This window comes from Penaeus japonicus, unplaced genomic scaffold (genome assembly GCF_977035675.1).
Source record: "Penaeus japonicus unplaced genomic scaffold, GWHDUDI00000001_assembly GWHDUDI00000017, whole genome shotgun sequence".
NCBI classification, from domain to species: domain Eukaryota; kingdom Metazoa; phylum Arthropoda; class Malacostraca; order Decapoda; family Penaeidae; genus Penaeus; species Penaeus japonicus.
Genome location: NW_028234419.1, coordinates 20,632,774 through 20,645,273, shown reverse-complemented (window position 1 = coordinate 20,645,273; position 12,500 = coordinate 20,632,774). Strand labels below are relative to the sequence as shown.

Genomic DNA, 12,500 nt, shown 5'->3' with positions numbered 1-12,500 from the left:
TTCTGTTGTGGAAAGGAAACTACTTGGCAGATTTATAAGCTGTGCTGAATGATTAAAATTTATTTATATATATATTTTCGTTTTGTATTTTGGTATTAGTGTGGTCAGTAGTTACTCTTGCTCCTGATCAATTTTTATTGTGCAAAGAAAGTTCATCAATACTTTTTAAATTATTAGACCTTAGTGCTGAAGCAATGGATGTGGACAGCTTGAGGAACGTCCTTAAATAGCACCAGGACACCTGAGGTCCCTTGATGTCACAAGTGGAGAATTCCTGGTGGTTTCTCTACTTTACTTGCCATGTTTCTCCAGTTCACAACCATATATGGTTAGTTGTAGGTCATACTTTTGCATGCTGGTACTGAATTCACAAAAGCAAAATTTGTTTATTTATTTTTTACTTTTACCAACAACATGGGAAAGAGCAGTAATAGACAATGAAGATAGATTGAGTTGCAGGGTAAACAGAAGGGTGATTTAACAGACAAATTGTTTGAGAAACTGCTCCCATAGAAGTAATGAAAGTGAAAGTTTGTTATTGTCGGAGAATGTCATTTTAGAGAGTAATCATTGCTTATGGGCTTAATCAGTGTGTGTATGATTGTTTCAGTTGTGACCTGATTTTTCAGATTTTTAAAGATTTTTTTCGTGAAGATGTAATTTATTTCCTACGTTTTCAGTACCAAAATTTGATTAACATGTTTACCAGACTTTTGAAGAAGGTGATACTGTTCAAGGACATGAGGGAAGATCTTTCTTAGCTTCTTTATTTGGGGTCATGTGGAGACACTTGATATGGATGCTGCAACACTCACTTATAACTGCCCCAACAGTTAAGTCGCTCTGCTGAGATAAGTTGCTGATTAGTAATTTCTCTCATGTGTATGGCTTCCACACATGGCAACCTGGCAGGGGAGTTGGATTCCAGAAGCTGTTAGGTAAACAACACAAACTTATTTTACCTGATGATGCTGGGAACATGCGCTTTCCAATATATAGCTTTCTTTCATTAACCTATTGGGTACAGGTGTCATGACATACATGACGGCACCGATTAGCCCTAAAAGATGGGTCAGGATCTGCTCATAGTTGAAGCGCGCACACAGTCATGAAGTATTATGGCTATAGCTCCAGAGCTACAGGGTTCCAAAGTCAGCCTAAACCCGCATTTAATGATGGATTTATGGAAAAATGTTATTTGGGCTAGTCTGCCCTACCCAGAGGGCAGAGAAAACCCTTCCCCTGTCCCTCTTATTTTTAGCTGGTACTGCTAGTGTCATAGACCGCCCGCCCTGATGACCAGTTAGGTCGTTAGGTGCCCTGTCCGCAATGGATTAATGTTCTTTACATATAGATGACTCCACAAACCCTCAGCCAGACCTCACCTGCTTACTCCATTTCTTGAAATTTTGTGAAGAAAACTTTTGTATCTATTAGTTTTATTATCATTATTAACATTGTTATTATTATTATTATTATTATTATTATCATGATAATGATAATTTGATAAGTTTATTGATAATAATGATGATAATGATAACAATGACAGTGACAGTGACAGTGACAGTGACAGTGACAGTGACAGTGACAGTGACAGTGATAGTGACAATGAGTAATGGGGGAAATGAGTGACAATGACAATAATATAAACCATTCCAGGATGGGTCACATCTTAAGATGTGTGTGTTTTATATTATTTTCTAGGCTTGTGTTATGATATATAAGGCTATGTATGAAATATGAGACTATGTATTTTATATTAGCAGAGTGATACGTATTAGCACTTGGTATGATAGGACATCATAACTGAAGATATAGATAGCTTGTAATTATTACAAAAGGAGAGATGAAGTATGAAAATGATACAACCCTGTGAAACATGTCCATTGCAGAAGGGTAGATAACAATATTAGTAGTAATAAAAAGATATTAAAGGAATGAGGTAAATTGAGGAGGTCAGGTAGGTCTAGTTACTGATTCCTTGGTGATTAAGTGCCTGTGGAGCCATCTATATGTAACAAGAACTGATAAAACAAAACCATAGTGGACAGCCCTTGTATACATACACTCCTGTCATCAGTGAGTTCAAACTTTCTGTGTGTGTGAGAAGGTATAGAACATTAAATGTTATAACACCTAGGTATAACAGAAACTAGTTGAATCATTCTAAATAAGATGGAAAAACACTGAATTGTGGAAAATGGTCTTATGGAAAGTATAGACAGTATAATCATACTGGATGAGGCTGAAAGTGACAATGAAAGAAATGTTGACAATATTGTTTCTTATTTTTTGTTGCCTTCGTTACTCTTACAATGGTTAGGCCGATCTGACCCTTTTTAATAGTAACAAAGATCTTATTTCACTGTACGTGGTTAGTGTTAGCCATGATGATAGTTATAATCAAAATGATAATAGGTATGGATAGTTCATGAAAAGGCAAATTTTATACATTGTTATGTTCCACTCTATTTTGAAAAAAATCCATGTGATAATTATGCACACTTTTTCCTTTTTTTTTTTCTCATTTATCTGATTTTTAGTATTTCCCCATTTTCATCTGTGACATCCCCTCTTTTCAGATTCTTAAACTCCCAGGTAGAGGGAAATCTGTAAGGAAATCTTACCTTTTAATTTATAATTTATTTTTTAGGGTGAAGCATATCTTATTCTTATACTTTCTCTCTCCTTGTGCATTCAGGTTGCTAAGTTCCTAAAAAAAGCGGAGTTGCAGGTAGAGGCTAACATTCGGCAATACACTGACCAACAGCAGGCTGCCCTTAATGCCCTGCAGGCTCGCACACGCAGAGACAGACAGACTATTATGAGACTCCTTGCTAATGTTCAGGTATGGCTTTGGTTTGGTACCTTGTAATTTAGAAGAAAGTGGAGTGGTTTGTCAGAATTGTTGCTTTTGTTATTAACCCATCCACGACGGGGGAATTCTAGCCTTGAATGTCCCAATGCCGGGGCGTTCGAATTATTAGGCCTAAATCAATTGAATGGCTGGCACAATACTGTGCCGCCCGGCCACTGGGCTTTTGAATGCGCGGTACAGTACTGTACCACCCGTCCAGTGTGGGTTAATAAGTATTTTTACCTGCTTTATTTTGATGTTAATCTTTTTGTTTGTTTGTATACATTTTAAAAGATTATGTTCTAATCAATTTTCAGTGTCTACTGGGATTTGAAGTACTTAGGGAATCCAGGACTTTGGTATTATTATACTCTGAAGGTTTTCTGTATCTTCAAAAATTCTTGTCAAAATTATTTTCATGAATATTTCCTTTTCCATCTTGACGTGATAGGATACAATGCTGATGTACCAGGAAAGTGAAGGGGATTAGTATAAGTCATGCTTACAAACTTTTCACAAGTATAATGTTTTGACATCAGTTACCATACATATCACAAGTCTGCCTCACTATCGTTGATTAGTGAGTTGTGTTGATTAACTGATCGGTTGCACAAGCTTTTTATATATTTGAAAGGAAACTTTGACTGCACTTTTACTACACTATTTTACAAAAGTAAATTATAACATATATACAAGCTAGTGAAGCATGTCTTGAGTATACTGGTGACTGAGAAGTTAGCTACATGTAATAATTATGAAGAATATGTTTTTTTTTCTGTATATAAAGTATGGTTGTCATATATGTGTATCACCATCTTTTGCTAACATCTGTGATTTTTTTAGTGACACATGCTTATGTTTAATATATTATAGATAGACACCTTGTTATACATATGTGTGGAGAGAGAAGTATTTATCCTTTCAAGAAATTGATACTTCGTGATCTCTTACTAGGTAAAATTTAGATGGCATTCCATGGTTTGCTTGTACATAATATTTGCAATTTATTTGAGATGTGAAGAAATTAATACAATTAATATTTGTTTTTTTTAAAGTTTGATCTTTAAAGGTTTCAGTAATTAAAAAATATATACCACAGGAAATACCACAGAATTTGAGAAATGATTCATGAACAGACTTGTATATATATATATGCAGACTCTCTGGCAAAGAATGATTAACCCAATAATGACGATGTGTCACACCCGTGTGACAAGGCTAAATGCCTGATGACAGGGCGACACACCAGTGTGACCTTCCCGATGCATTATTGCATAGGCCCGGCGTAGGGGGTTGCCACTTCTAGCCGGGCCTGTCGGGATTGGGTTAATACAGTAATAATGTGTTACAGAAGATGAAATTCAAGGTTTGGAAATTTTATGTGTTATTGCTTTTACTCCAAAGCAACAAAAATCTACTTTTTGTTTCAAATAAATTTTATTGCAGTTATACAGCCATTTTTTGACTGCACATCATGATTCTCTTGCTACTGCATAAATTGTGGATATAATGATCAAAGGATAAGGTTCACAGACAGTGGGAATTTTAGGAAGGCAGTCAGGAAAATAAAGGAGACAATATTGTTAACTTGTGCTTATCTGGCAGCTAAAAACTAATAGATTTGTCGTTTTGTGTGCCAAGTGCTAATCGATTAGAAAACCATATTTCGGCAACTGATGCATGGGGTTTCCTCCTCGAACATAAGAGAATTGAAAAAGGTAGATTTCCTAATTTTGAAACATATTTTTTCTTCTAATCACAGACTGCACTAGATTTGCAAGGAGAAGAGGACCCTGTAGCTTCCCTTGATTTGGACGGAGCAAGAGGACCACTCAGTGATATGAGTTCCTTGCACAGGGAGAGGGCAGAGGAAGACCTGTTTGCAGAAGAGGAGGAGGACCCGGAAGAGGCTAACGAGGAACCAGACACGGCTTTGCCACCGTTGGTCAACATCCAGAGCAGGATGATGTCTCAGCCGATGGGCATGAGTCAGGCACAGGGTATCACGGTGAGTCCGTAAACGTGAACTGTATATTTATGTGTGTATGTTTATAGGTGTTAATGCATACACACCATGTTTATATATTTATATATAAGAGATGGAAAAATTCAATGCCACATTGATATAGATGTATAACATACTTACCTGACCAGGAGTTGAACCTCTGCTGCCCTCAGGTGTAAGTCTGAGAGTGCAGTACTAAACCTGTGGTCTACTTGGTTTAGTACTGCATTCTTGAGATTATACTTGGGGGCAGCAAAGGTTTGACTCTGGGCCAGGGAGGTATGTTATACGTGTTTATATATATGTTCATATGTACATGTATATTTGTGTGCAGTTTAGGTATGCACATGTGTGTGTGTATGTTTATGCATAATTGTTACTGGCTGAATGAGCATAGAGACTTACCTATGCCTTTATTTTTATTACCTTTTTCATACAGATTATTGTTTAGTATGATTATTTGCATCTGAATTTAACATGCCCAATCTAGCTACTTGTACATGCCCTCCAAATCAAGAAATGCCTTAACACCAAATAGAAAAGCAAGACAAGCAAGGTCATATAAAGCAAATGCTTCTTGAATTTAACATTCCTCCTCTCAACAGGGAGCAATGAAGTCCATGCGACTCTCTTCTTCTGTGACAGTGCCAAGAGTAAAACCTCAGGGAAATGTGCGAGTTGCACAGTCCTTAGATGCGGAAGGTCAGTGTTTTTTTGTTTTTTTTTGTGTGTGTCATTTTGTCTAATATTACTTTGAAAGGGCGTCCTTCTTTGGCAGAATGTTTTGAGGTGTTGATCTTACAGGAGTATTTATTTATTTCATTGGTTTTTATTTATTTATTTATGTATTTGGTGATTATTTATTTGTTTATTTAGATATATGATATTTATTATTATTTTTTTAATGTTTTGTTTTATTTATATAGTATTTTTAACATTTTTAACCCATTTGCGCCAGTTGACTTGCTATCATGGGGTCGAAAAATATCCCCAGACCCGGGGACGCATTGATACGTGGTGCATTTTCTGTAGTCCAGTAGTGATGTGCTGAAACGTCAGCAATAGATCGCTAGATTGTTCTTAAATATAATCATTTTACATAATCTCTTACACTCTGTTACTTTAGTTTAGGTGTTTTAGTGTCATAAAAAGAGATATAATGTTAACCCATTCATGCCGGGGCTGTTCAGGCTCTGAATGGTCAGAATGCCGGGGTTTTCGAACGCATAAGCCTAACTCCTCGGGATTCTTGGGCGCACTAGCTGTGAGCCTGGACTGTCTGCTCGCTTAGCCCAAGCGACGGCCTTGACCGAATATCTTGTCACCGCCATCTGACCCTATAACCACAAAACGTATCAGCAAGTCATCCTGCGCGAATGGGTTAAAAAAATGACATCACAGAAAGCAAGTGATATTGATGACATCATGGTAATTTCTGCTTCTTGATCGGTTGAATAAAAAGATCTGAATTGAAAAACTATTGTAAAATCAAATGTGTTTGGCCAAGAAATAAAAATAAAGTAAAAAATTACCAATGCAATACTACTACTAATTTTTTGATAACCCGTGATATCACTCCATACCCCGTCACGAGGTACATGCACATACTTATATGTACGTGTATGTTGTTTCTTTGTCCTCTTTGTACACAACAGGTTAGAAATATATCTAATATCCTTCTTGAAAGATATGAATACAATAGTCACATGATCAGTCCCAAGCAAGTAAAAACAGGAATAAAAAACAATAATAGCAGGTTTGGATGTAGGTTTGGAACGGGATTAACTTAAATGATGATGTAAACCACCCAACATGTTCTCGGGTACACTTGAATGCCTCTTCAAGGCATTCGTAAAGTTCCAGAGCATCAGGATTTTTATGCTTTATCAAAGATGCCATTGCACATGATTCATCATATAATCCATTATTATCATAAATAAACGTCACGTTTCAGGACTTTTTGACATGGATGGTATGGTGGAAGCAAGTGTGGTCTCCCCTCAAGCTACTTATCACTCGGATGAGGAAGATACAGATGGTATGTTTTTCTAAAGTTTATCATTATCTCTTTCTAAAATGAAAAGCTGAATTCAGAAATTTTGAAAAGAAGAGTAAATGAAAATCATTAATCCAAGTAATAGTTTTCATTATCATAAATTATTTCAGTCCTTTTGCAAGATATAAAGTTTAATTCTATATTAGACAATAAAGTGTGAAGACATTGAAATTATTGCAAAAGAAACTATGAATTAAAAGATTTTGATAAACAATGCATATAGTTTGTATAAGAACTGAGTACATAGGTCATTCAGCACCAGCATTGATCCTTCAAGCATCAGTTATCAATGATGGACTTTCTGCTTTCCAGATTCTAACCATGATGAAGGGATCCACATCCCTCGTGGTTGCGTTCCTGCGAGAGATCTAGCTCAGTCTGTCCCTGTCAATGTGCCCATGTGGCCCAGCACCAGACCACAACAGCTGCAGAGAGAACCTCTCAATATTGAGGTGAGGTTTCCCTTTTCTTTTCCTTCAGTTGTAAAGTAGATTGTAAACTCTTTTTGGAGATGGGTCCATACTGCTCTGAAATCATTTTATAGTAGTTCCTTAACCCATTCATGCTGGGGCTTATATTTGTGTATGCCACTCCCGCTGATAGATAACATGCACATGCAGTGAATACGCAATGCCACCTCTATGAGGGCTTTTCATCCACCCACTTCAATGGAGCATTAATTGGAGGATTTAGTATTTGTTTACATTTTTTTTATGAGTGAATAAAAATGTGTCTATACCAGTGGAACTCCTATGATTATGTACATATGTAACGATCTGAAACATACATTTTAAAGGAGAGATCATTATGTATGGGGTAATCCGTTAATGACAGGTGACAAGATATCACGTGAAGTGGTGGCAGCATCAGCCGCCAGGGACTAGATATTTCGTCATGGTTATCCTCCTGGCCAGCGCACCGGGTGATTGGGCATATAGCACTTGGCCACGGCCAGTGCGGGTGAGAATCCTGAGGCGTTAGGCTTGTGTGTTTGAAATATCCTGCCATTAGGAGCCAAAATAGCCCTGTCGGCAGTGGATTAATGAGATCCTTTTAGTAAAAGATGTATGGACTATGTGATATCAGACCATCTGATTATTTCTGAAATAATGGTTGATGTCCAATGATGTCATGGAGGTTAGCCATATATACATGTTCATAGTTACATTTGTACATACACACTGTAGTTGCACTTGTATATACAAGTTTTTCTTGACAATCCAAAAGAAAGAAAAAAAGAAAGAAAAAAAAAAATACGAAAGCTTTTTTTGTCAACCCTTTTGAATAGTGTTGGTGAAAATTGCTCTGAGAGGTTTGATAAGCCTTGCGCTTTGAGAAATCTCTCTGAGGGAAGCTGTGTGTGCTTGCCATATTACCAACGGGAGTGGAATTAGGCAAATATATATCCCATCGTGAGTGGGTAGATAAATTTATATTTCAGGAGGGTCCAGTTTATTTAGTATAGCAATGCACCATTTATATGAGATTATTTTCATGAGTGTATTCATTTCTTTATATTTTCTTTCAGAGACCCTCTGATACAGACCAAATGGCAGCGTCTATCAAAGCCCTGGCCCGCAGCGTCCATAGCACTTCGGTTGATTTATTTGGAGATCTTCCGAGGCCAAGGCAGCCATTCTGAAAACCAGAGATCTCTCTCCTTTTTTTTTTTTTTAAACTAGAAAGTGTTCAAGATTATATAAAGAATGAAATTAGATTGCACTTTTTATAATATAATGCTGCATCACCGCAGAAGTGTCAAATAGAGTACCTGCAAGTTTACATTTGAATTTTGAGTATATTTTCTTCTTATACGACAACTGATTTGCCAAAAGAGAATAGCATGCTTAAGATATTTTGAAAGGAGTAGTTTCCTTTGTGACAAGTTGTCCAAGATTAGCCCACTTTGCGTGAAGATATATACTTTCTTTAGCATCTTGACTCATTGCCTTTAGTAGAAATGGAGGGATATTTATAACACATGTTCAGAAAGATATCCATAGGTCACTGATAAGTTGAAATAAAATCAATAAATAAAAAATGCAGACAAACAGTGGATTATGAAAAAAAAATATGGTCAAGCAAGTGTAAAGCAATCTGAAGAAAGCATATTACTTATAGTATTATGTAAATCAGTATTAAATCTGCAAATTTGAAGAGGTCATTTTTCAGGATATTTTAATTTCACAAATATTTTTCTTCTTAATGAGATATTCTATAGTAGTTTGGGAAAAAAATACAGCATATATTTTTGGAGATTGTATAATATGTAATATTATTTTAATCTTAAGAACTGTATTGTATGAAAAAAAAAAAAAAAAATTGTACCACTGATATGCGGTGCTTTTTATGAATTGTATGTTTTTTATGCGTTCATCTCTCAGAAGTATATCGAATCCACAATGTTTGAGTTCATGATGATTTGACACTTGCTTTGGCCAGCATTTTGTTCATTGTTTGATTAAAAAGAAAAAAAAAAAAAAGTTAAAAAAAAATATATACATGGAATTGGTATTGGTGGTGTGATATTTTCTCCCTCTCAGTCGCTCTGTGGCTTCTAGCCTTTGTTTAAAAAGAAATTGCATATCCTCTTTTTTTCATTTTGATTTAGATTATTACAACTTTGGTTTGCCACCTCTTTGTCCATCCCTGAATTAACTGAATTTACAACTTGGTGAATAGCATTTAGTCCCTTTGTTCTAAAGCATAAAGGGGATTGTTATAGGATCCCAGCATAGCAATGTGGCTTTGTGAGTGAAAGTCCTCTGAAAACCTCTCTTGATTTGTGACTCAGGATTATGAACTTTACCTTAACGATGATATGTACGATGTCTGTGTAAATGATATTTAGTTTTATAAAAGAAAAGTTGTAGTTGTATTATTTGCACAAGTAACATGATGTTAGTGATGAAAGAAGCACTTAGTTGATTAATATTTTTGATGTAAGAGAATCATAAGATGTTCTTTATATTTTTTCCCTCGTCTTGTGAGGAATATTTTGAATGGGCAATTTTCTTTATTTTTTCTGCCACATTGTAATTTGTTATTGCTCAAATATCTTTTATGAAAAGAAATAAGTACCTTGTAAGTTTCTTAAAAAAAAAGTATATTTTGACCACTTGAAACTGAATTACTTACAAAAATGAAATAAGCTTGTTGACTTGTAATTTTTCCCATTGAAAGCTGTACATTAGGATAGATGTATAATGGAGCCATAGAATAGGTTGGGTAACTGTCATTGTAGGTATTGGATACCTGATTCTACAATGAAAAAGGATTGGAATTTTACATTTTCAGCCTGTTTTGCTTTTGTTGTCATTTTCTCAGAATTGAATTTGAAGTGGCAGCTGTAACAAAATAAATTTGTTTGTAATGTTGCTTAGAACTTCTAAGGTCAGTGTCACATACTTGTTCATTGCTTTTTGCAGCTCACATTTATTTTTTATTATTTTTTAGTGTTCATCTAGTCTCATGTATCCATAACAGGATGCTCACAGGTTCCAACAAGATTTTCATGGTTAGCTCTTCTGCAACTCGTAGAGAGTTCAGAGGTTGTGAGTCTGTACAACATTTGCTTTAGATGTTTCTTGTAATTCCCATAGAATTATCTTTTGAATTTTGATTTTTTTATGATTTTTATTATGGGGGGGGGATTGATGAAGACAAGTCTAAGGCTTTTGCATTGTGGAACTCCTTTCCTGCCTCAAGTTTCTTTTTAGAATGGTTGTAATGAAGAAACGAATCCACTTTTTTTTTTTTTTTGCGATATGAAACTCAAGAGCATCATGACATGGGGGTAGTTGTGTCTAATGTTCAGAGCAGTTTGTGTAATGGTATTTTCATGTGTCACAGATTGGAAATTTTGCTGTTGATATAAGGCAAATTTTTGATGTTTTTATATGTTTTTTTTTAATGCCTGCTTGGTGTGTGCTGTAAGCTGTTCAAATATATTGAGCTATTGTTTCAAGCTGGCTGAAGATATGAGCATTTTATGACGGTTATGAACTAATATCTTTGTAATGCAATAAATGCATAGCATATTCATGAGCAGAGAGTGTGTAAGATGAGGTGTTCAAGGTTTGTTTTACAATTGTTTTTCTTGGTATTTGCACTTCAAGTTTGCTTTAGTGCAGATGATATGAGCTGTATTTATATACATGTTTCTCTACTTAGGAGATGATATATGGCAGACCTATATACATTTATAAGTTTACACACAAAAAAATAGATCCTAACTACATTTGTGCCTTGTAGCAGGAGTTGCTCTGCACAGAATCTTTGCATGGGAGAGAGAATAGTAATGATTTTTTAATGAGAATCCTTGCATTGATTTCACTGCAACAGACATTTAGCATTTTTTTTTTAAACATAGTCCATATGCATTGTCTTCCATTTTGATCTGCCAGTGAATAATTTAGGATCATTGCATTTCATTGTAGAATTCTAGATTTGAAGCAGTATGAATGGCAATATTAGTGAAGCTTTGGTTAAATAATTTTCAGACTACCCTGTGTTTATTAAAACACTTTGCAGCAGTTGTGTGCTTTTTCCAACCAGCTATAAGTTTTGTGCTAAAAAAAAAAAAACAAAAAAAACAAAAAAAATGTGACTGTACAAAATTATTGTCAGCAGTGTGTAGCACAACAAATTGGAATTAACTAAATATGTACACAGATATTTTATGTTTCAATTCATAAATAATGTTGATATCTTTTACAAATAAAGGTAAAATGGCAGATGCTGATATGATAAGTTAACTGTTGTCTTTTGAAGACATTGCATTACCATTACCTCTCTATTGGTATTTTGATCTTAATGCTCTTTAATTACTCTGTGATGGTTATGAAATAAAGATGGTAAATTTAAGACTCAACATGGTTTGTATTATCCAACTGTCTCATATGATGATATGAGCAAATGCAGTGTGTTGTCATAGAATATTTAGCATTTCAATGGAACTGTCAATTTAACCCTACAAGGGTGGGCTATTTTTAAATTGACAATGCTATAGGATACTCATGACTTATGCAAATGCAGTAAAGCATAGTGATGGACTTGGTTCTATTTTCTCATGGAACAGGTCTGCAATACAGGAATACATTATGGAATATTGATCAGCTTTCCCAGAATGTGCAGCAAACGGAGAACGCACCCCGACACATCACCACACTGGCTGGGGGTGCTCCCTAATTAACCAATCAAGGACCACATCAAAACACCAGTTATGGCAGATATTGCATCCCAGTCAGGGCACCACCAGCCAATGAGAGCACAGGTCAACACAGCAGGCCAAGAGGCTGGCACATTGCCCGAGGATGGGAGGTCACCAGAAAATATCAGTACACACCTGACCTGACCCCCACTACACTGATGTGCCACACAACCACACCAGACCTCATTTTTTGTTACTAACCGACAGATGGATGACCCAAACATTATCCACATTTTGGGGGTTAGATAATGCTTGCCTTATTTCTCAGAAATAATAAAGTTAAAAGAACCATTTCTTAAGAAAATAAGATATTTTGAAGCTCATGGAAATATTCTAATTGAAAGTAAGTTCTGCATCTTCTTAGAAATAA

General features: G+C 35.6%; 1 protein-coding gene across 5 annotated transcripts in view; it reads left to right on the top strand.

Moving 5' to 3' along the window:
- Positions 1-11,786, top strand: part of PRAS40 (Proline-rich Akt substrate 40 kDa) — a 28,607-nt gene extending 16,821 nt beyond the window's left edge. For 4 of the 5 annotated variants that reach the window (XM_043022492.2, XM_086546090.1, XM_086546091.1 and 1 more), the window contains exons 5-10: positions 2,702-2,848; positions 4,620-4,865; positions 5,468-5,564; positions 6,817-6,900; positions 7,231-7,370; positions 8,447-11,786. In XM_043022492.2, coding sequence (XP_042878426.1) covers positions 2,702-2,848; positions 4,620-4,865; positions 5,468-5,564; positions 6,817-6,900; positions 7,231-7,370; positions 8,447-8,560 — 828 coding nt within the window. In that variant the 3' untranslated portion in view covers positions 8,561-11,786. The remainder of the gene's footprint in view (positions 1-2,701; positions 2,849-4,619; positions 4,866-5,467; positions 5,565-6,816; positions 6,901-7,230; positions 7,371-8,446) is intronic. The other variant, XM_086546093.1, reaches the window with a different exon arrangement.
- Positions 11,787-12,500: the final 714 nt, after the last annotated feature.